The sequence below is a fragment of the Oncorhynchus clarkii genome, chromosome 15, assembly GCF_045791955.1.
Source record: "Oncorhynchus clarkii lewisi isolate Uvic-CL-2024 chromosome 15, UVic_Ocla_1.0, whole genome shotgun sequence".
NCBI classification, from domain to species: domain Eukaryota; kingdom Metazoa; phylum Chordata; class Actinopteri; order Salmoniformes; family Salmonidae; genus Oncorhynchus; species Oncorhynchus clarkii.
Genome location: NC_092161.1, coordinates 9,735,592 through 9,761,301, shown reverse-complemented (window position 1 = coordinate 9,761,301; position 25,710 = coordinate 9,735,592). Strand labels below are relative to the sequence as shown.

The 25,710-nt window shown below is 44.2% G+C and overlaps 1 protein-coding gene across 2 annotated transcripts in view; it reads left to right on the top strand.

The window, feature by feature from the left end:
• LOC139366896 (rho guanine nucleotide exchange factor 4-like) overlaps positions 1–25,710 on the top strand; it is a 78,233-nt gene that overhangs the window by 10,371 nt on the left and 42,152 nt on the right. Inside the window, exon 2 of one of the 2 annotated variants that reach the window (XM_071104638.1) lies at positions 3,287–3,416. In XM_071104638.1, coding sequence (XP_070960739.1) covers positions 3,287–3,416 — 130 coding nt within the window. Of the gene's footprint in view, positions 1–3,286; positions 3,417–11,565; positions 12,128–25,710 lie in introns of those variants that run through there. The other variant, XM_071104639.1, reaches the window with a different exon arrangement.

The window sequence follows — 25,710 nt, the reverse complement described above, 5'->3', positions numbered from 1 at the left end:
ATAGCATGAGGTTAGGATAATTAGGTTAAGGTTAGGATAATTAGGTTAAGGTTAGGATAATTAGGTTATGGTTAGGATAATTAGGTTAAGGTTAGGATAATTAGGTTATGGTTAGGATAATTAGGTTAAGATAATTAGGTTATGGTTAGGATAATTAGGTTAAGGTTAGGATAATTAGGCTAAGGTTAGGATAATTAGGCTAAGGTTAGGATAATTAGGTTAAGGTTAGGATAATTAGGTTAAGGTTAGGATAATTAGGTTAAGGTTAGGATAATTAGGTTAATGTTAGGATAATTAGGTTAAGGTTAGGATAATTAGGTTAAGGTTAGGATAATTAGGTTATGGTTAGGATAATTAGGCTATGGTTAGGATAATTAGGTTAAGGTTAGGATATTAGGTTAAGGTTAGGATAATTAGGTTAAGGTTAGGATAATTAGGTTAAGGTTAGGATAATTGGGTTAAGGTTAGGATAATTAGGTTAAGGTTAGGATAATTAGGTTATGGTTAGGATAATTAGGTTAAGGTTAGGATAATTAGGTTATGGTTAGGATATTTAGGTTAAGGATAGGATAATTAGGTTAAGGTTAGGATAATTAGGTTAAGGTTAGGATAATTAGGTTAAGGTTAGGATAATTAGGTTAAGGTCAGGATAATTAGGTTATGGTTAGGATAATTAGGTCAAGGTTAGGATAATTAGGTTAAGGTTAGGATAATTAGGTTAAGGTTAGGATAATTAGGTTAAGGTTAGGATAATTAGGTTAAGGTTAGGATAATTAGGTTAAGGTTAGGATAATCAGGTTAAGGTTAGGATAATTAGGCTAAGGTTAATATAATTAGGTTAAGGTTAGGATAATTAGGTTAAGGTTAGGATAATTAGGTTATGGTTAGGATAATTAGGTTAAGGTTAGGATAATTAGGTTAAGGTTAGGATAATTAGGTTATGGGTAGGATAATTAGGTTAAGGTTAGGATAATTAGGTTAAGGTTAGGATAATTAGGTTAAGGTTAGGATAATTAGGTTATGGTTAGGATAATCAGGTTATGGTTAGGATAATCAGGTTAAGGTTAGGATAATTAGGTTAAGGTTAATATAATTAGGTTAAGGTTAGGACAATTAGGTTAAGGTTAGGATAATTAGGTTAAGGTTAGGATAATTAGGTTATGGTTAGGATAATTAGGTTAAGGTTAGGATAATTAGGTTAAGGTTAGGATAATTAGGTTATGGTTAGGATAATTAGGTTAAGGTTAGGATAATTAGGTTAAGGTTAGAAAAAGGGGTTAGCAAAAAGGCAAACATTATTCAAACATTTAACTTTTGACTTCACTTTGACATTAGCTGCATCCCTTCTAACCATGACCAAGCAGGCAGGGACACAGACGCTAAACTAAACCATCCCTTCTAACCATGACCAAGCAGGCAGGGACACAGAAGCTAAACTAAACCATTCCATCTAACCATGACCAAGCAGGCAGGGACACAGAAGCTAAACTAAACCATCCCTTCTAACCATGAACAAGCAGGCAGGAACACAGAAACTAAACCTAACCATCCCATCTAACCATGACCATTCAGGCAGGGACACAGAAACTAAACCTAACCATCCCATCTAACCATGACCAAGCAGGCAGGGACACAGAAGCGAAACTAAATCATGATTAAATAGTATATTATTTAGTATTTATGAGCACAGGAAATAGTCAGTGGGAACTACCTTACCTGTCAAGTGCATCAGTTACACCAATCAAGACCATTTCATTCACCTGTTCCATCATAGTGATCAACACTCCATAACAACTGTTTATGATCATGTATCAGTAAGAATAGTATGCTGTCATGTATACAGATAGATGGCATATTGTTGCTAACCAGTTGACTATGCACCCAAAGACCAGTCAGGATGAATGTAGACCCTGCAGCCAGACAGGGGGAGGAGGGAAGAGGCTATCAGAGCTGAAGAGTCCTGGGCCTTCACCGGATACTACTGCCTTAGCCCTCAGACCACCACAAGGCCACAGGCCGGACAGGGATCCGAGACGCCACCGCTGCTGCTCAGATGACCTGTGGATCGAAGAGGAAACAAGACGGAAGCGGAAGCTGGCCCGAGTGATGAGGGGAAGCCTGGGACAACTCAACACACACTGTCCTGAAGAGCTCGACAAAGTAAGATGCCACCATGCTTACCTGTGCAAAACAACTTACAGCCTAGGGAGATGGATCTTGTCTCTCTCCTCCTCCTCCTCTTCCTCCTCCTTCCTCCTCTTCATCTACATACTGTCTCGAGGATGGTTCTCTTCTCCTCATCCTCCTTCCTCCTCTTCATATACGTACTGTCTCAAGGATGGTTCTCTTCTCCTCATCCTCCTCCTTCCTCCTCTTCATCTACGTACTGTCTCAAGGAAGGTTCTCTCCTCATCCTCCTCCTTCCTCCTCTTCATCTACATACTGTCTCAAGGAAGGTTCTCTCCTCATCCTTCCTCCTCTTCATCTACGTACTGTCTCAAGGAAGGTTCTCTCCTCATCCTCCTCCTTCCTCCTCTTCTTCAAAGTACTATCTCGAGGATGGTTCTCTCCTCCTCCTCCTCCTTGCTCCTCTTCATCTACGTACTGTCTCAAGGAAGGTTCTCTCCTCATCCTCCTCCTTCCTCCTCTTCTTCAAAGTACTATCTCGAGGATGGTTCTCTCCTCCTCCTCCTCCTCCTTGCTCCTCTTCATCTGCGTACTGTCTCAAGGATGGTTCTCTCCTCATCCTCCTCCTTCCTCCTCTTCATCTACGTACTGTCCCGAGGATGGTTCTCTCCTCCTCCTCCTTCCTCCTCTTCATCTACGTACTGTCTCGAGGATGGTTCTCTCCTCCTCCTCCTTCCTCCTCTTCATCTACGTACTGTCCCGAGGATGGTTCTCTCCTCCTCCTCCTTCCTCCTCTTCATCTATGTACTGTCTGAGGATGGTTCCCTCCTCCGTCTTTTCTATCCTTCGTCAGGAGTCTTGACATCTTCCATTTCAGCTTTTTTGGATGTCTTTCTCGCTCGCTCCTGTTTCCGTACCAGTCTTCTCTCTCTCAGCTCCTACTGTTAACCTGCATGCACCTTCAGCTCAATCCGTTCAGGAAAATCCCTTCATTATTGTTGGTCTATCACATGATATAGTACATGTATATTCAGGATTTAAACTAAGAAAAGGCAGGGTCTTAACATTTAAAGTGAGCATTATACTAACTATAGACTTCTAGGCGTGTCGGCCTAGGCATTGTTGGATCCCCAGCTTTGATTTTGCCTCTTCCCCACAGTCGCATGCTTCAGTGTCCCTGTCGACCATGGAGGCATTCTCTGGGATGATCCTGAAGTCCCACTGCTTCTCCCAGAGCACCCCCATCGGTCTGGACTGTCTGGGCTGGAGACGACGCATCTCCTACCCCTGTGAGTAGCTCCTACCTACCTCCTCCTCCTCCTAACCCTGAGAGTATCTCCTACCTCCTCCTCCTCCTAACCCTGAGAGTATTTCCTACCTCCTCCTCCTCCTAACCCTGAGAGTATTTCCTACCTCCTCCTCCTCCTAACCCTGAGAGTATTTCCTACCTCCTCCTCCTCCTAACCCTGAGAGTATCTCCTACCTCCTCCTCCTCCTAACCCTGAGAGTATTTCCCTCCTCCTCCTAACCCTGAGAGTATCTCATACCTCCTCCTCCTAATCCTGAGAGTAGCTCCTCCTCCTCCTCCTAACCCTGAGTAGCTCCTCCTCCTCATAACCCTGAGAGTAGCTCCTCTTCCTCCTAACCCTGAGAGTAGCTCCTCCTCCTCCCAACCCTGAGAGTAGCTCCTCCTCCTCCTAACCCTGAGAGTAGCTCCTCCTCCTCCTAACCCTAACAGTATCTCCTACCTCCTCCTAACCCTGAGAGTAGCTCCTCCTCCTCCTAACCCTGAGAGTAGCTCCTCCTCCTCCTAACCCTGAGAGTAGCTCCTCCTCCTCCTAACCCTGAGAGTAGCTCCTCCTCCTCCTAACCCTAACAGTATCTCCTACCTCCTCCTAACCCTGAGAGTAGCTCCTCCTCCTCCTAACCCTGAGAGTAGCTCCTCCTCCTCCTAACCCTGAGAGTAGCTCCTCCCTCCTCCTCCTCATAACCCTGAGTACTGCATACTGCTGGCTCTCTCACTCGCTATGCCAAGGTTGGTTCCAATACTCTACAATGTCATTCTCTCTCACTCGCTATGCCAAGGTTGGTTCCAATACTCTACAATGTCTTTCGCTCTCACTCGCTATGCCAAGGTTGGTTCCAATACTCTACAATGTCTTTCTCTCTCACTCGCTATGCCAAGGTTGGTTCCAATACTCTATAATGTCTTTCTTTCTTTTCTCATGATGACCACCTATTTACTAGATTATAGGTCCCCTGGCCCCCCACCCCTGGCCCCCCACCCCTCGGCCTGCACCCCTGGCCCCCACCCCTGTCTCAGACTCCAACTCCATTCCCTGGATGTCTGTTTGAGGGACTTACTGTATATATCATTTAGTTCCATGTTTAAAATCATGTCCTCACCAAATCCTGGATTAGCCTGCGGGCATCATGCCACGCACTGCAGCAACATCTGTTGTGAAACAACGACTTTATTCTGAAGCTAGGTGTAACACTAATCTGAGCCAATTACAATTATTACCGTTTTGGCATGGACAGAGTGTTGTAGTAATGTCTGTCACCAGCAGGGGGAGCCACATCCTCTGCACGTCAGTGTTCCCACAGTTTATTGGTGCTAGGAAAGGCATTGTGTTATTCACATTAACAGACCGTGGAGGAGAGCCAGTGACGTCATCAGTTTTAAATCCAGGTCAATGACCTTTTGAGAATATGTAAACGCTGTGTTTCTATGGTGATTAGTCTCTGGAAGATATGCTGGTATCTCCAGATGGATCCTCTTTGAATTTAGTGGATTTTTTATTTTTTTTAGTAGTCCTGTTCAAAATCCAGCCGTCACTTTTTAGTGGGAGAACACAGAGTTCTCCTCGAGGGTGTTTGTCGTGTGTGTCTCGGTGTGTGTGTCAGATTGTCTGTCTGGCTCTGCTCTTTGTCTGAGAAGCCTGTAGGAGATAGAATATGGTAGGAGAGAATGGTTTAGGAAAATATCCTTTATTCATTATCTACAAAGTTTTAGCTTTCTTTTAGGACCATTTTGATAAAAGCAAGCGATAGGTGCCAGACTCCTTTTTCTATTGCTCTGACTGTGAGAGATTGTCTCCAGGGTAACCTATCATACTGCTGAGTGGGTGGACATTAGGTAGTGCTGAAATGACCCTGTTCATTCTGATGTCATTGGGTGGGCGCACGCACGCACACATGTGCACACACACACACACACACACGTGCGCGCATAAGCAGCAGATTGCATGCCCCTCAAAGTGAGGTCAGTGTTCTTGCACCAGATGCCTTCCTTGTAATTTGATTCATTTTTAGTTAATTGAATTGAAAGGCCAATCAAAAGACAAGTGTAGTGTCAACCTCTTTAGCTGACTGGCTAAAGGGCGGTGCACCATAGAATGACTAGAACGGGCATCCCTATTGAAGTCAGTAGGTTGATGATGGGCAGTGGTATTTCTGTGGTACACACCATGCAGTGAGCTAAGCCACTTTTCACCTTCCAACACCATACTCATCTGTATTCATCATAGCCCATGAAAGGATGTTTTCAAACTGACACTACATATCGGTGACACACCAATGGGCTTATAAGTAGGTTACAGATGGTTAGTTATTGGTTTATACATACAAACAATATGTAACTTAAGCCTCCTTATCAATCGGTCTGCAGTCTTTAGGTCCATCCAGTATATCTGGGGGAGGGAGGGAGGGAGGGAGGGAGGGAGGGGGAGGGGGAGAGGGAGAGAGAGAGAGAGAGTTTTAAACTTTACTGGCCTTGTGTCTGAAGACTCCAGTGGCTCTGTCTGCCTGGTCTTCTCACTTCTAACCCACCTTACTGTTACTGTGTGTGTGTGTGGGTCAGAAGTGTGTGTGTGCATGCGGGGGTGTGTATCTTCATCAGGACCAACAGCCTTTCCTTTACCAGGTGGTACAGCAGAACCACCATGTATCTCTGTGTCCTATGAGACAGCAGAACCACCATGTATCTCTGTGTCCTATGAGACAGAGACAGCAGAACCACCTTGTATCTCTGTGTCCTATGAGACAGCAGAACCATCATGTCTCTCTGTGTCCTATGAGACAGAGACAGCAGAACCACCATGTATCTCTGTGTCCTATGAGACAGCAGAACCACCATGTCTCTCTGTATCCTATGAGACAGCAGAACCATCATGTATCTCTGTGTCCTATGAGACAGAGACAGCAGAACCACCTTGTATCTCTGTGTCCTATGAGACAGCAGAACCACCATGTATCTCTGTGTCCTATGAGACAGAGACAGCAGAACCACCTTGTATCTCTGTGTCCTATGAGACAGCAGAACCATCATGTCTCTCTGTGTCCTATGAGACAGAGACAGCAGAACCACCATGTATCTCTGTGTCCTATGAGACAGCAGAACCACCATGTCTCTCTGTATCCTATGAGACAGCAGAACCATCATGTATCTCTGTGTCCTATGAGACAGAGACAGCAGAACCACCTTGCATCTCTGTGTCCTATGAGACAGCAGAACCACCATTTATCTCTGTGTCCTATGAGACAGCAGAACCACCATGTATCTCTGTGTCCTATGAGACAGCAGAACCACCATGTCTCTCTGTATCCTATGAGACAGCAGAACCACCATGTATCTCTGTGTCCTATGAGACAGCAGAACCACCATGTATCTCTGTGTCCTATGAGACAGCAGAACCACCATGTATCTCTGTGTCCTATGAGCCCGAGACAGCAGAACCACCTTGTATCTCTGTGTCCTATGAGACAGCAGAACCACCATTTATCTCTGTGTCCTATGAGACAGCAGAACCACCATGTATCTCTGTGTCGTATGAGACAGCAGAACCACCATGTATCTCTGTGTCCTATGAGACAGCAGAACCACCATGTATCTCTGTGTCCTATGAGACAGAGACAGCAGAACCAACATGTCTCTCTGTGTCCTATGAGACAGCAGAACCAACATGTCTCTCTGTATCCTATGAGACAGCAGAACCAACATGTATCTCTGTGTCCTATGAGCCCGAGACAGCAGAACCACCATGTCTCTCTGTGTCCTATGAGACAGCAGAACCACCATGTATCTCTGTGTCCTATGAGACAGCAGAACCACCATGTATCTCTGTGTCGTATGAGACAGCAGAACCACCATGTATATCTGTGTCCTATGAGACAGCAGAACCACCATGTATCTCTGTGTCCTATGAGACAGCAGAACCACCATGTATCTCTGTGTCGTATGAGACAGCAGAACCACCATGTATATCTGTGTCCTATGAGACAGCAGAACCACCATGTATCTCTGTGTCCTATGAGACAGCAGAACCACCATGTATCTCTGTGTCGTATGAGACAGCAGAACCACCATGTATATCTGTGTCCTATGAGACAGCAGAACCACCATGTATCTCTGTGTCCTATGAGACAGCAGAACCATCATGTATCTCTGTGTCCTATGAGACAGCAGAACCACCATGTCTCTCTGTGTCCTATGAGACAGCAGAACCACCATGTCTCTCTGTATCCTATGAGACAGCAGAACCACCATGTATCTCTGTGTCCTATGAGACAGCAGAACCACCATGTCTCTCTGTGTCCTATGAGACAGCAGAACCACCATGTCTCTCTGTATCCTATGAGACAGCAGAACCATCATGTATCTCTGTGTCCTATGAGACAGCAGAACCACCATGTATCTCTGTGTCCTATGAGACAGCAGAACCACCATGTCTCTCTGTGTCCTATGAGCCCGAGACAGCAGAACCACCATGTATCTCTGTGTCCTATGAGACAGCAGAACCACCATGTATCTCTGTGTCCTATGAGACAGCAGAACCACCATGTCTCTCTGTGTCCTATGAGACAGCAGAACCACCATGTATCTCTGTGTCCTATGAGACCGAGACAGCAGAACCACCATGTCTCTCTGTGTCCTATGAGACAGCAGAACCACCATGTATCTCTGTGTCCTATGAGACAGAGACAGCAGAACCACCTTGTATCTCTGTGTCCTATGAGACCGAGACAGCAGAACCACCTTGTATCTCTGTGTCCTATGAGACAGCAGAACCACCATGTCTCTCTGTGTCCTATGAGCCCGAGACAGCAGAACCACCATGTCTCTCTGTGTCCTATGAGACCGAGACAGCAGAACCACCTTGTATCTCTGTGTCCTATGAGACAGCAGAACCACCATGTCTCTCTGTGTCCTATGAGCCCGAGACAGCAGAACCACCATGTATCTCTGTGTCCTATGAGACAGCAGAACCACCATGTATCTCTGTGTCCTATGAGACAGAGACAGCAGAACCACCATGTATATCTGTGTCCTATGAGACAGCAGAACCACCATGTATCTCTGTGTCCTATGAGACAGCAGAACCACCATGTATCTCTGTGTCCTATGAGACAGAGACAGCAGAACCATCATGTATCTCTGTGTCCTATGAGACAGAGACAGCAGAAATGTCTACTTCCGTGTTTTCTGAGTGAATATGACCTTTACGGAGAAATCCGGAACCTTCTCCCTCATGTCTACTTCCGTGTGTTCTGAGTGAAAATGACCTTTACGGAGAAATCCGGAACCTTCTCCCTCATGTCTACTTCCGTGTGTTCTGAGTGAAAATGACCTTTACGGAGAAATCCGGAACCTTCTCCCTCATGTCTACTTCCGTGTGTTCTGAGTGAATATGACCTTTACGGAGAAATCTGGAACCTTCTCCCTCATCTCGTTCCCTGTGCTCTGAGTGAATATGTCATTTATGGAGAAATCTGGAACCTTCTCCCTCATGAGTGAAAACAAAACATTTATTTTAGTTTGAATAATTTTGTACATGTATTGTAGCCAACCAGACAGCGAAATATCTTCATGTGTTGATTTAACTTGGGCATGGGATATGAATATAGGATGTGAATATGGGATATGAGTATGGGATATGGATAAGCAGACATGACTGTAGTACAGTGGAGGCTCCTCAGAGGAGGAAGGGGAGGACCATCCTCCTCAGTGAATTACATTTTTTGTTTTTTTAAATTAAAACATTAAAGTTATCTATTTAGGTAAAAGTATGCTAAATATATTCATGTCATCAAATAATTTATTAAAACATACTGTTTTGCAATGAAGGTCTACAGTAGCCTCAACAGCACCTCTGTAGGGTAGCACCATGGTGTAGCCGGAGGGCAGATAGTTTCCGTCCTCCTCTGGGCACATTGACTTCAATACAAAACCCAGGAGGCTCATGATTCTCACCCCCTTCCATAGACTTAGACAGTAATTATGACAACTTCCAGAGGACATTTTCCAACCTATCAGAGCTCTTGCAGCAAGAACTGACATGTTGTCCACCCAATCAAAGGATCAAAGAATTATCAAGTACTGAAAGCATAAGCTACAGCTAGCTAGCGCTGCAGTGTATAAAATGTGGTGAGTAGTTGACTCAAAGAGAGAGAAAGACAATAGTCAAAATGAAAGAGAAGCAAGAAAGAGAGAGATTTGCTTTTTTTCACTTTCAGTTTAACTTACTAAGCTAGCAAATGCAGCTAGCTAGGTTAGCCTACTCAAACAACCTGCACAAACAGAGGGATGCTATGTTAGCTAGCTGGCTATGGCTATCCAACACGACACTGGAACTCCTCCAAGTTAAGGTAAGTTTTTGTTTTTACTCATTTATTGCCACCTGGGCCCACTGGTGTAAGTGCTAACCTGCTTACTGACTGTACACTGTAATGTTACTGCATGATTGTAGCGGGTTTACTAATGCATTAGTTATATTAGCTGTGTTGACTATGATGTTACTTTACACTGTAGGCTGTGTGTAGCGGTTATAATATGGTTTGGCTTGGAATGTTTTTTTAGCCCGGTCACACACAGCTGATGTGTTGTCCATGGAAGTCCACAAGCGAATGGAAAAGGTGAGAGGAGGAGAGCGCATAAATTCGAGAAGGAATACAACGTGGCTGCTATGAAAGTGAACTGTGTTTATGCGTGATCAGTGGTGCATTCATTCCGTGGATTCTGTTGAAAAAAGGTTTCTTACCGAAAGCAAACGGGGATAAACATACCTGATTTTGTCCAATAGAAACTCTCGTTTGCAACTGTTGGACTAATGATTACACACTAGATCACTGAGATTCAGGCATGAGTGTGCAAGGTGGTATTGAACGTGACTTTGTCTGTCACCTCAAATTTTTCTCTCTTGCACCTACGTTGTAAACTTTCATTCATAGGCTAGGTTGTAGCAACCTCCTGATGGTTATAGGGGAAATTAGAGTAGCATGTAGTAGCCTTAACTTATCAATGTTACATTGTGCTGGGGGAATGGAATATGAATGACAATCATCCAATAACCTGTAACAGAAATAAGGACATGCTCATAATGGTTTTGTTTTTTTAAAGGTCCTCCCTCATCTTATACAGCACCATCTGCCACGTCTGTAGTGTATTTAGGGCCTAGAGAGCATAGACTGAAACAAACACTCTTCTTCTGGTTACATGTGTTGTGTACATCTTTGCAAAGTTATAATCAGAGCTGTTGGATTGTACAGATAGAGTATATCTCAGTAGGAGTACATGGTGTTTATAATGTTTACAGTAATATAGAGCAGTGGATCAGGTAAGCCCCTCACTTTCATTTCCTCTCTTTCTCAATCTTCCTCCCTCCCTCTCTACCTCCCTCCCTCCCTCTCTCATTCCATCCCCCCTCCCCTCTCTACCTCCCTCCCTCCCTCTCTCCTTCCATCCCTCATTCTCTCTCTACCTCCTTCCATCCCTCCCTCCCTCCCTATCTCTCTCTTTCTCAAGGCATTAATAGGAATGCTTGTAACTGTTTAAGCTGATGATTCTGCACTCCCTGCCCTGTCAGAGGCAGGAAATCACATCTCCCAAAGCCTCTCCTCTCTGACAGGTTCAAATGCATTGGGAGCTTTAGCCATGACTGCCAGGTTTCAACAGCCTGACTTTCTATTGACAATACACACACGCATGTGCACGCACACACACACACACACACACACACCCACACACCATATAACAACAGCAATGCTTTAGAAACAGCAGAGGACAGGAGAGGGGAGAGGGCAGGGGTTAGACAGGGGGAGGAGGGGGGATAATAATAATAGCACTGCACCAAGATATTACAGAGCGATCAGCCATCAGCTGCAGCCAGGCAAGTCACACTGCAGAGCCACAGAACCCACCTAGTGGAGCCCCACTGGGGGGGTGTGTGTGTCTGTGTGTGTGAGCGAGGAAGGGAGAGAGTGAAAGGGAGAGAGTGAAAGGGAGAGTGGGAGAGTGAGGGAGGGCGAGCGAGAGAGGGTGAGCGAGAGAGAGGGGGGGGGGGGGGAGAGAGAGAGAGAGAGAGAGAGAGAGAGAGAGAGAGAGAGAGAGAGAGAGAGAGAGAGAGAGAGAGAGAGAGAGAGAGAGAGAGAGAGAGAGAGAGAGAGAGAGAGAGAGAGAGAGAGAGAGAGAGAGAGAGAGAGAGAGAGAGAGAGAGAGCAGCAGCCGTTGAGTGCAGAGCAGAGCCAGAGAGAGGAGCAACAGCCGAGACTGGAAGCACTCACTGACTGACTGGAGCTTACTGACACACAGAGCTGGAGCTGTACGGTCCAGGTAGAGGCTACAGCATTCGTACGTATCTACTTACCCAGATTGACCTTCCTCTGACTGGGGGAAACACCTACCTTGACTACCAGGCTCCAGTGCCAAGGTCCAGGATCTGTGTTCGGGGGGCTGTTCTGATGCGGACCCAGCAGAGCTCTGAGGGGCCCGTGCCCGGGGACAGCAGTGGCAGCACCAGCTCTGGACTCTCCCCTGGATCTCCTGGTTCGGACTCGGACAGCGGTACCCCCACCGAGGGAGGTGGAAGAGGAGGAGTAGGAGGAGGGATGGGGGAAAAATGGGGAGCAGGAGGAGGAGGAGGAGGCATGGGGAGCCTAGGAGGTACTCTCAAAGGGGTCCTCTCACATTATTGGAGCCTGGAGAGCCTCCACTCCACCACTGGTAAGGGGGTACCTACCTCACACCTGTAGGTGACCTGTTAGTCATTCAGAGTGTGATGGTTGCCAAAGTGTTGTGCTGAAGTCATTCTGTTTTCTGTCTGTCTGTCTGTCTGTCTGGACCTGTGGATCAGCTGTCAATGATGCAATACAGGCCATGTTATTGTTGTCTTGGCATTAGTAAATATACTCTAGTTTAGGACATTGAATTCATCTCTCATTGACTCAGAGGATGTATTGAGTTCACCTTTCATTGACTCAGATAGAGGATGTATTGTGTTAATTGACTCAGAGGGTGAATTGAGTTCACCTCTCATTGACTCAGATAGAGGAGGTATTGTGTTGATTGACTCAGATAGAGGATGTATTGAGTTCATCTCTCATTGACTCAGATAGAGGATGTATTGAGTTCACCTTTCATTGACTCAATTAGAGGAGGTATTGTGTTCATTGACTCAGATAGAGGTTTTGAGTTCATCTCTCACTGACTCAGATAGAGGAGGTTTTGAGTTAATATCTCATTGACTCAGATAGAGGAGGTTTTGAGTTAATCTCTCATTGACTCAGATAATGGATGTATTGAGTTCATCACTCACTGATTCAGATAGAGGACTCATTGAGTCATTGTTGTGCTCTGTAATGTTTTGTCATTATGGCAGAGGGCTGTGTGTGTGCGTGTGTGTGTGCACACCTGTGTGTGTGCACATGCATATATGGTTATGTATAATCATCTGTGAGTGTGTGAATCTGAATATTCTATAATTGCCTGCACAGTACCTGCTTCAAATCAAATCAAATGTTATTTGTCACATGCTTGGAAAACAGCAGGTGTAGACTAACAGTGAAATGCTTACCTACGGGATCTTCCCAACAATGCAGGGGCCCCCGTGTTGAGGGTCAGAGTGATGAATGGGTTGTTGCCCACCCTCACCACCTGAGGGTGGCCCGCCAGGAAGTCCAGGATCCAGTTGCAGAGGGAGATCCCAAGGTCCTTAGCTTAGTGATGAGCTTGGAGAGCACTTTGGTGTTGAATGCTGAGCTGTAGTCAATGAAAAGCATTCTCACGTAGGTGTTACTTTTGACCAGGTGAGAAATCACACAGTCGTCCAGAACAGCTGGTGCTCTCATGCATAGTTCAGTGTTGCTAGCCTCGAAGCCCGCATTTAGCTCACCTGGTAGGCTCGCGTCACTGAACAGCTTGCGACTGGGTTTCCCTTTGTGATACATTATAGTATCAGTCTATCAGCTCCTCATATAACATTTACAGTACAGTCAGTCTATCAGCTCATCATATAACATGTACAGTCAGTCTATCAGCTCATCATATAACATTTACAGTACAGTCAGTCTATCAGCTCATCAAATAACATGTACAGTCAGTCTATCAGCTCCTCATATAACATTTACAGTACAGTCAGTCTATCAGCTCATCATATAGCATTTACAGTCAGTCTATCAGCTCATCAAAAACTGTACTGTAAATGTTATATGATGAGCTGATAGATTGACTGTACATGTTATATGATGTGCTGATATACTGACTGTACTGTAAATGTTATATGATGAGCTGATAGACTGACTGTACATGTTATATGAGGAGCTGATAGACTGACTGTACTGTAAATGTTATATGATGAGCTGATAGACTGACTGTACATGTTATATGATGAGCTGATAGACTGACTGTACATGTTATATGATGAGCTGATAGACTGACTGTACATGTTATATGATGAGCTGATAGACTGACTGTACATGTTATATGATGAGCTGATAGACTGACTGTACATGTTATATGATGAGCTGATAGACTGACTGTACTGTGTATGTTATAAGGAGGGGGGGATACAGCATTAGAGCAGCCTTGGTGTTTGTTTCCAAGGGCCCTCTTACACACAGACAATCATGCAGCCACACACACACACACACACACACACACACACTTTATGTCCTTGGAGAAATCTGTGGTTTTCAGAATGGCCCTGGCAGAATGTACACTGGTGTTGTCTCTCTATCACACCCACCCACACATTTGTTAACTCTTTCTCGCTCTCTGTTACTCTCTCTCTCTCTCGCTTTCTCTCTCTCTTGGTGAAACCTGATCCATGGTTAACATTAAGAGCTAATAAGAGACTTAGTCTCCATTGAGGCTGTCACACTGCCACTGATGAACTGAGACAGAGAGAGGAGTGATAGAGACAGACAGAGAGAGTGAGAGAGAAAGACAGTGAGAAAGACAGAGTGAGAGAGAGAGAGAGAGAGACTTGGCAGTAGAAAATCTTAACAGTGTATTTGACCTCTCAGCTTCCCTATCAGATCAAAAAATCTCAAATAGAAAACTAAAGAAAATTAACAACAGTGACAAATGGTTTGATGAAGAATGCAAAAATCTAAGAAAGAAATTGAGGAACCTGCCCAACCAAAAACATAGACACCCGGAAAACCTGAGTCTACGCCTTCACTATGGTGAATCACTAAAACAATACAGAAATACACTACGGAAAAACAAGGAACAGCATGTCAGAAATCAGCTCAATGTAATTGAAGAATCCATAGACTCTAACCACTTCTGGGAAAATTGGAAAACACTAAACAAACAACAACACAAATAATTATCTATCCAAAATGGAGATGTATGGGTAAACCACTTCTCCAATCTTTTTGGCTCTATAACAAAGAATAAAGAGCAAAAACATATACATGATCAAATACAAATCTTAGAATCAACTATTAAAGACTACCATAACCCACTGGATTCTCCAATTACCTTGAATGAGCTTCAGGACAAAATAAAAACCCTCCAACCCAAAACGGCATGTGTTGTTGATGGTATCCTTAATGAAATGATCAAATATACAGACAACAAAATCTAATTGGCTATTTTAAACTCTTTAACATCATCCTTAGCTCTGGCATCTTCCCCAATATTTGGAACCAAGGACTGATCACCCCAATCCACAAAAGTGGAGACAAACTTGACCCCAATAACTACCATGGGATATGCGTCAACAGCAACCTTGGGAAAATCCTCTGCATTATCATTAACAGCAGACTCGTACATTTCCTCAGTGAAAACAATGTACTGAGCAAATGTCAAATTGGCTTTTTACCAAATTACCGTACAACAGACCATATATTCATCCTGCACACCCTAATTGACAAACAAACAAACAAACCAAAACAAAGGCAAAGTCTTCTCATGCTTTGTTGATTTCAAAAAAGCCTTCGACTCAATTTGGCATGAGGGTCTGCTATACAAATTGATGGAAAGTGGTGTAGGGGGTAAAACATACAACATTATAAAATCCATGTACACAAACAACAAGTGTGCGGTTAAAATAGGCAAAAAACACATTTCTTCCCACGGGCCCGTGGGGTGAGACAGGGATGCAGCTTAAGCCCCACCCCCTTCAACATATTAATCAACGAATTGGCGCAGGCACTAGAAAAGTCTGCAGCACCCGGCATCACCCTACTAGAATCTGAAGTCAAATGTATTCTGTTTGCTGATGATCTGGTGCTTCTGTCACCAACCAAGGAGGGCCTACAGCAGCACCTGGATATTCTGCACAGATTCTGCCAGACCTGGATCCTGACAGTAAATCTCAGTAAGACCAAAATAATGGTGTTCCAAAAAAGGTCCAGTCGCCAGGACCACAAATACAAATTCCATCTAAACACCGTTGCCCTAGAGCACCCAAAAAACGATACATACCTTGGCCTAAACATCAGCGCCACAGGTAACTTCCACAAAGCTGTGAACGATTTGAGAGACAAGGCAAGAAGGGCATTCTATGCCATCAAAAGGAAAATAAAATTCAACATACCAATTAGGATTTGGCTAAAAATACTTGAATCACTCATAGAACCCATTGCCCTTTAAGGCTGTGAGGTCTGGGGTCCGCTCACCAACCAAGATTTCACAAAATGGGACAAACACCAAATTGAGACTCTGCATGCATAATTCTGCTAAAATATCCTCCGTGTACAACGTAGAACACCAAATAATGCATGCAGAGCAGAATTAGGCCGATACCCACTTATTATCAAAATCCAGCAAAGAGCCGTTAAATTCTACAACCACCTAAAAGGAAGCGATTCCCAAACCTTCCATAACAAAGCCATCACCTACAGAGAGATGAACCTGGAGAAGAGTCCCCTAAGCAAGCTGGTCCTGGGGCTCTGTTCACAAGCAGACCCCACAGAGCCCCAGGACAGCAACACAATTAGACTCAACCAAATCGTGAAAAAACAAAAGATAATTACTTGACACATGAGAAAGAATTAACAAAAAAACAGAGCAAACTAGAATGATATTTGGACCTAAACAGAGAGTGCACAGTGTCAGAATACCTGTCCACTGTGACTGACCCAAACTTAAGGAAAGTTTGACTATGTACAGACTCGGTGAGCATAGCCTTGCTATTGAGAAAGGCCGCTGAAGGCAGACCTGGTTCTCAAGAGAAGACAAGCTGTGTGCAAACTGCCCACAAAATTAGGTGGAATCTGAGCTGCACTTCCTCACCTCCTGCCAAATTTATGACTACATTAGAGACACATATTTCCCTCAGATTACACAGACCCACAAAGAATTCAAAAACAAATCCAATTTTGATAAACTCCCATATCTATTGGGTGAAATACCACAGTGTGCAATCACAGCAGCAAAATTTTGTGACCCGTTGCCACAAGAAAAGGGCAACCAAGAACAAACACCGTAAATAGCTATTTATGTAAATGTTTTCCCCTTTTGTACTTTAACTATTTGCACATCATTACAACACTGAACAGTTGAAGTCAGAAGTTCACATACACCTTAGCCAAATTCATTTAAACTCAGATTTTCACATTTCCTGACATTTAATCCTCAGAAAAATTCCCTGTATTAGGTCAGTTAGGATCACCACTTTATTTTAAGAATGTGAAATGTCAGAATAAGTAGAGAGAATGATTTATTTCAGCTTTTATTTCTTTCATCACATTCCCAGTGGGTCAGAAGTTTACATACACTCGATTAGTATTTGGTAGCATTGCCTTTAAATTGCTTAACTTGGGTCAAACATTTTGGTTAGCCTTCCACAAGCTTCCCACAATAAGTTGGGTGAATGTTGACCCATTCCTCCTGACAGAGCTGGTGTAACTGAGTCAGGTTTGTAGACCTCCTTGCTTGCACACGCTTTTTCTGTGCCTCTTTCAAGCAAAAGAGGCACTATAGTTAATGGTGTTATTTACTATAGTTAATGGTGTTATTAACTATAGCTAATGGTGTTATTGACTATAGTTAATGGTGTTATTGACTAGCTAATGGTGTTAATAACTATAGCTAATGGTGTTATTGACTATAGTTAATGGTGTTATTGACTATAGTTAATGGTGTTATTGACTAGCTAATGGTGTTAATAACTATAGCTAATGGTGTTACTAACTTTAGCTAATGGTGTTATTGACTATAGTTAATGGTGTTATTAACTATAGTTAATGGTGTTATTGACTATAGTTAATGGTGTTATTGACTGTAGCTAATGGTGTTACTAACTTTAGCTCATGGTGTTGTTGACTATAGCTAATGGTGTTATTGACTATAGTTAATGGTGTTATTGACTAGCTAATGGTGTTAATAACTATAGCTAATGGTGTTATTGACTATAGTTAATGGTGTTATTGACTATAGTTAATGGTGTTATTGACTAGCTAATGGTGTTAATAACTATAGCTTATGGTGTTACTAACTTTAGCTAATGGTGTTATTGACTAATTAATGGTGTTATTGACTATAGTTAATGGTGTTATTAACTATAGCTAATGGTGTTATTGACTATAGTTAATGGTGTTATTGACTGTAGCTAATGGTGTTACTAACTTTAGCTCATGGTGTTATTGACTATAGCTAATGGTATTATTGACTTGCACCCATGACCAGCTCTGTAACCAGATTGCATAGTGGAGAAGGTATGGTGGGATTCGAAATGGTCAGTAATCTTTGTTAACTTGGCTTTCGAAAACCTTAGAAAGACCGGGTAGGATAGATATTGATCATCACAGTGAGGTGAGTTTTAAAAAGCACTATACTGTTTTGATGATGAGTGTTTGATGTGATTTTCCATTGCATTTGCATTGATGTCAGAGTGGTTAGAGGGACAATAGAGCTCTGAGTACCAGGCCATTAGGACCTGATGGAGGAACAAGAGAGCCCTGAGTACCAGTCCATTAGGATCTGATGGGGGAACAATAGAGCCCTGAGTACCAGTCCATTAGAACCTGATGGAGGAACAATAGAGCCCTGAGTACCAGGCCATTCGGACCTGATGGAGGAACAATAGAGCCCTGAGTACCAGGCCATTAGGACCTGATGGATGGACAATAGAGCCCTGAGTACCAGGCCATTAGGACCTGATTGGGGGACAATAAAGACCTGAGTACCAGGCCATTAGGACCTGATGGAGGGACAACAGAGTCCTGAGTACCAGGCCATTAGGACCTGATGGAGGAACAATAGAGCCCTGAGTACCAGGCCATTAGGACCTGATGGAGGGACAATAGAGACCTGAGTACAAGGCTATTAGGACCTGATAAAATTACTGAGTTGGGAACTACCAAAGCATGTCCAGAGTGCATAAGAAGAGATTACCGTGACTCAGCCTGTGTAGCAGTAATACAGGTAATCCCTTATCAAATCTACTTCAATCCGTGTAGATGAAGGGGAGGTGACAGGTTAAAAAGGATTTTTAAGCCTTGAGACAATTCAAATCAAATACATTTTTTGGGGTCACATACACATGGTTAGCAGATGTTATTGGTCACATACACATGGTTAGCAGATGTTAATGCGAGTGTAGCGAAATGCTTGTGTTTCTAGTTCCGACCATGCAGGTATATCTAACAAGTAATCTAACAAATTCACGACAACTACCTTATACACACAAGTGTAAAGGAATGAATAAGAATATGTACATATAAATATATATACACATGGTTAGCATATGTTATTGGTCACATACACATGGTTAGCAGATGTTATTGGTCACATACACATGGTTAGCAGATGTTATTGGTCACATACACATGGTTAGCAGATGTTATTGGTCACATACACATGGTTAGCAGATGTTATTGGTCACATACTCATGGTTAGCAGATGTTAATGCGAGTGTAGCGAAATGCTTGTGTTTCTAGTTCCGACCATGCAGGTATATCTAACAAGTAATCTAACAAATTCACGACAACTACCTTATACACACAAGTGTAAAGGAATGAATAAGAATATGTACATATAAATATATGGATGAGCGATGGCCGAACGGCATAGGCAAGATGCAGTAGATGGTATAGAACAGTATATACATATGAGATGAGTAATGTAGGGTATGTAAACATTATATAAAGTGGCATTGTTTAAAGTGACTGGTGATACATTTATTACATCCAATTTTGAATTATTAAAGTGGCTAGAGATTTGAGTCAGTATGTTGGCAGCAGCTACTCAATGTTAGTGATGATGGCTGTTTATCAGTCTGATGGCCTTCAGATAGAAGCTGTTTAACAAGTGTTCATGATTCTTTTATTTCAAAAAACACACAAACAAATTAACAAACGTGAAAACGAAAGTGCACAGTTCTGTCAGGCAGAAACACTAAACAGAAAACAAGATCCCACAAAACCCAAAAGGAAAATGACAACTTATATGTGATCCCCAATCAGAGACAATGATAGACAGCTGCCTCTGATTGGGAACCACGCTCTGCCAAAAACAAAGAAACAGAAAACATAGACTCTCCCACCCGAGTCCCACCCTGACCTAACCAAACATAGAGAATAATAAGGATCTCTAAGGTCAGGGCTTCGGGCCATGGATCATCACTGGAGGCTTCGGGCCATATAGCCCACAGCCTATAGGTTGGGGATCCTTCTCACATGATGTCATGTATCTAACTACAGGAAGTGGAAGTGGAACACAAATCAATAGCTCTTAATGTTCTGTCGCAATTCTGATTGAATAGCCGGTAAACCTTACAGACAATATTGTCTTTTAGCGCTGTCTGAGTACGATGATTTTATTAGGTCAAAATTGTTCGTCCAATGACAATGCAATGGTCCTCGTTGCTGTAGGATCAAACTTGACTAATAATTTTTTATACGACACAGTAACTCCCCCCTCTCTGAAAATGGCCTTTTCTCTCACTCTGCATCCAAGTCTGTACAGACCAGGCAATACAATTTCCTTACTCCACGTCTGTTCCTAGTAGTGGCCATCTACTAATAATTTAGTTAATTAGACATATTTTTGTAATGGTTTATGTTCATCTATATATCAGTAGTTTCATTTACCACCATTAGAATCTGTGGGAATCATTGTCAACGTATTTCAACATCCATGACATTATTTTCCCTTTCATACTGTACCGTAGCCACAGCCCTCAGAATCTACATAATTGTTTACAAGCTGTGAGAACATATACATCAAGTAAAGACAGTCTATTCTGCAATAGGAGGTTTCATTCCACAGACAATGTGTAACAGACTAGCTCCCTGGCAGAGCTGGCATTGGCACAACTATGTAGAAAGCTCAAATTATTTCTTATGTCTTTGGGAATGAAGGAAATGGCTGTTCTCTCATTGGCTGGAGTAGCTGGAATTCTTTCTCCTTAAATAGACATCATCCTCTTCTCCTCTGACAGCTTTCTGTGACAAAACCAGGAATGCTTTCTCTAGGATCTCCAACCCCCCCCTCCCTCCTCTCCTCTTCTGCCATTCTCATCCGTCATTCCACTGCCACCCAGGAACAGCAGAGCAGTAGGTTAACTGTGTTTGACAGGTGGTTAGGTGGTGGCTTGTGATAGAGGGTCATATAGGAAGCATGGGAAATGACCACAGGTGCATTCACACTGTCACACTCACATGACAGGCAGAGAGGCAGGCAGGCAGGCAGGCAAAGAAGCAGGCAGGCAGAGAGGCAGGCAGGCAGGCAAAGAAGCAGGCAGGCAGAGAAGCAGACAGGCAGAGAGGCAGTCTCTCTCTCTCTCTCTCTCTCTCTCTCTCTCTCTCTCTCTCTCTCTCTCTCTCTCTCTCTCTCTCTCTCTCTGTCTCTCTCTCTCTCTCTCATATATATATATACATATATATAGATAAATATAAATGAGTATATCTCTATCTATATCCCTGCCCCCCTCCTTTCTCTCTCTTTCACTATCTCTCCACTCCTCTATCTGTGACCCACGTTCCTCTTTAACCTCCATGCTAGTTGTCCAGGGTGAACACAGTGAGAGTGCAGAACGTGTGAGGTTCCTCGGATGCTGGGGCTCGCCACAGCCGTGGCCCTCAGCGTCTCATTTTGATGACTCACGGATCCCTCTGGTGCATTTACAATCGTTAGTCTGAGTTTTCTTGCTCTATACAGTATTTAGTGTCTTTGGTGCGTCCTCCCTTCCCAGCCCCTGCAGGTGGAAAAGTCTCTCTTGATGTTTCTGACGAGACAGGACTCAGTTGGAACCGAACTGGGCTAGAAGTGAACTGGGAACATCTCAATTGTCTCTGTGGACTAGAGTTTGTACAGTACAGTGTTAGTTATGTTTTGTTGCGTGTTTAGTAATGCTTCATACAAGAGATTGTAATTGTAATTCGCTCTGGATAAGAGCGTTCTGCTAAAATACTTAAAATGTAAATCTAGATCTGTTGCCGTTAGCAACCGGCGGTTAAAGAAGCATTCCCTTAAAGTGCCGGCAGATTGGGAGGTGAAGGTCATGGGGAAAGGTCATCTATCAGATCCAACCGATGTCCTATTTGTCACAGCAGTGCATATGTATGCTACTGGTGTCTTCAATTCTGTCTGCTGAAGGTCTCTGCTTCTACCTCCTAGATAAGGGACCGTTTAGCCAGTTAAACATAGTGGAATGGCTGCATCATAGCTTTGATGCTTTCAGGATAGCTCTGAAGCACAGCCAGTCCCACTACTACCACTTTATAGCTCTTGGTTAGAGACGCCATAGGATTAAAAAGCTTGTCCAGTGTTCTTGTATTCTGTATGAATCTTCTTGATGCTGTCTTATCAGCCAACCTGGCAGCATGTCATATCAGCCAACCTGGCAACATGTCATATCAGCCAACCTGGCAACATGTCATATCAGCCAACCTGGCAACATGTCATATCAGCCAACCTGTCATATCAGCCAACCTGGCAACATGTCATATCAGCCAACCTGGCAACATGTCATATCAGCCAACCTGGCAACATGGCATATCAGCCAACCTGGCAACATGGCATATCAGGCAACATGGCAACATGTCATATCAGCCAACATGGCAACATGTCATATCAGCCAACCTGGCAACATGGCATATCAGCCAACCTGGCAAAATGGCAACATGTTGTATCAGGCAACATGGCAACATCGGCCAACCTGGCAACATGTCATATCAGGCAACATGTCATATCAGGCAACATGACAACATGTCATATCAGCCAACATGGCAAAATGGCAACATGTTTTATCAGGCAACATGGCAACATGTCATATCGGCCAACCTGGCAACATGTCATATCAGGCAACATGTCATATCAGGCAACATGTCATATCAGCCAACATGGCAACATGTCATATCAGCCAACATGGCAACATGTCATATCAGCCAACCTGGCAACATGTCATATCAGGCAACATGTCATATCAGCCAACCTGGCAACATGGCATATCAGCCAACATGGCAACATGTCATATCGGCCAACCTGGCAACATGTCATATCGGCCAACCTGGCAACATGTCATATCAGCCAGCATGTCATATCAGGCAACATGTTATATCAGCCAACATGTCATATCAGGCAACATGGCAACATGTCATATCAGGCAACATGTCTTATCAGCCAACATGTCATATCAGGCAACATGTCTTATCAGCCAACATGTCATATCAGGCAATCTGGCAACATGTCATATCAGGCAACATGTCATATCAGGCAATCTGGCAACATGGTATATTAGCCAACCTGACATGGAGTTATCGCCATCCTTACAGCCCCCTGTAACACCATGAAGCAGAATGTAGCCGGCTGTAAGACTGATAGCAACAACCGGGAAGGGGGTATGAATGTGTGGCTATTGTCATATGTGTGGCTATTGTCATATGTGTGGCTATTGTCATATGTGTGGCTATTGTCATATGTGTGGCTATTGTCATATGTGTGGCTATTGTCATATGTGTGGCTATTGTCATATGTGTGGCTATTGTCATATGTGTGGCTATTGTCATATCAGCCTCTAGAGGATCACACCTCAGAGCTGATCACACCTCGGAGCTGGCCCCTCCTGGAATAGGAGATAGGTGGTGCAGAAGGACGTGAAAGAGAGGTGGTGCAGGAGGATGTGAAGGAGAGCGAGAGAGATGGGGATAGAGAGAGAGATGGGGATAGAAAGAGAGAGATGGGGATAGAGAGAGAGAGATGTGGATAGAGAGAGAGAGATGGGGATAGAGAGAGAGAGATGGGGATAGAGAGATGGGGATAGAGAGAGAGAGATGGGGATAGAGAGATGGGGATAGAGAGAGAGAGATGGGGATAGAGAGAGAGAGATGGGGATGGGGATAGAGAGAGAGAGATGGGGATAGAGAGAGAGAGATGGGGAGAGAGAGATGGGGATAGATAGAGAGAGAGATGGGGATAGAGAGAGAGAGATGGGGATAGATTGAGAGAGAGATGGGGATAGAGAGAGAGAGAGAGAGAGAGATGGGGATAGAGAGAGAGAGAGAGAGAGAGAGGGGGATAGAAAGAGAGAGATGGGGATAGCGAGAGAGATGGGGATAGATATATAAAGAGAGAGAGAGATGGGGATAGAGAGAGAGAGAGAGATGGGGATAGAGAGAGAGAGATGGGGATAGATTGAGAGAGAGAGATGGGGATAGAGAGAGAGAGAGAGATGGGGATAGAGAGAGAGAGAGAGAGAGAGAGGTTGGGATAGAGAGAGAGATGGGGATAGATATATAAAGAGAGAGAGAGATGGGGATAGATATATAAAGAGAGAGATGGGGATAGATATATATAAAGAGAGAGCGAGAGATGGGGTTGGAATCCTTTCTACTGTGATAACCACTAATCCGTCCATCGGACAAAATAATAGTAACAACCGCACAACCTAATCCTGCATTAGATCAAAATGCTGTATAAAGGACGGAGGCCTGTGTTCGCCCCCGCCTGGTTGGTTGGTAATGATCATCATGTTTGTTTACAACACTAGAAAGAATTGACCTCAACGTTCCATAGCCATTCACTCTGTGTAATTCTCTGTCTCCAGAGGTTCTGTGGTTGTCAACATTCCCTCTGAAAGTTTGAGCGATGGAGCAATGGACAGACCCATGGAAAGGGAACAGATGAGGGTCACACCAGGACCCCTTTCTAATTATAAACCCTAATATAAACTGGGTGGTTCGAGCCCTGAATGCTGATTGGCTAACAGCCTTGGTTACGTTGGTAACCAATTTATAATAGCATTATGGCACCTTGGGGGTTTGTGATATATGACCAATATACCACGGCTAAGGGCTGTGTCCAGGTCGTGGTATATTGGCCATATACCACACCCCCTCTGGCCTTATTGCTTCAATATAAAACACTGACTGTAGACACTCTGATTCTCACTGACTACCAGTCAGCTGTGGAAAAGGAAGGACACATCTGGGTTTCTTTCAGCCTGACAGCGTGTGGTGTGTGGGGGGAGGCTGGACAATGTCAGTTGTCAGGCTTATAATTTCAGTAGGCATTGGACTGGGTGGTCATTGCCTCATAGTGTCTCTTATCTCATACCGCTGCAGCATTACCAGTGTCTGTGTGTCTGTGTGTCTGTGTGTCTGTCTGTCTGTCTGTCTGTCTGTCCGTCTGTCCGTCTGTCCGTCTGTCTGTCCGTCTGTCCGTCTGTCCGTCTGTCCGTCCGTCCGTTCGTTAGTTCCTTGAGTGAGTGTCTATGCCTCGCGCTTCCATCCCTCTGCTTGTCTGTGCCCTGCCTTGCACTGCAGAGTGGGTCGAAAATAGCTTGGTAAACATGTTGTCAGCCAGAGGTTGCCTTAAAGAGACCCTGCTTCCCTGTTTCCTTCTTAATTAGGATTCCTCAGGAGGGGGTGGCACTGCCACTGACCTGCTGGGATGATGGAGAGGGGGGGGCACTGGCCTGCTGGGATGATGGAGAGGGGGGGGGGGGGGGGGGGGGTGGCACTGCCACTGACCTGCTGGGATGATGGAGAGGGGGGTGGCACTGGCCTGCTGGGATGATGGAGAGGGGGGGGGGGGGGGTGGGTGGCACTGCCACTGACCTGCTGGGATGATGGGGAGAGGGGGGGGGGGGGTGGCACAAGCTTGCACAGTCAGACCAAGAGTATTTCCTGCCAGTGGGGGAGGGTGGCACAGACTGGCACAGGCAAACCAGGAGGATGTCTGGACGAAACAGTGTTTCCATCCCTCTATGAAAGAAAGCAGATAGGGTACGGTCTGTATAAACCACCGGGTAGTTGTACATTCAGTATAAATAAAATAAATTCTAATTTTATTGGTCACATACACATGGTTAGCCAATATTAATGCGAGTGTAGCCAAATGCTTGTGTTTCT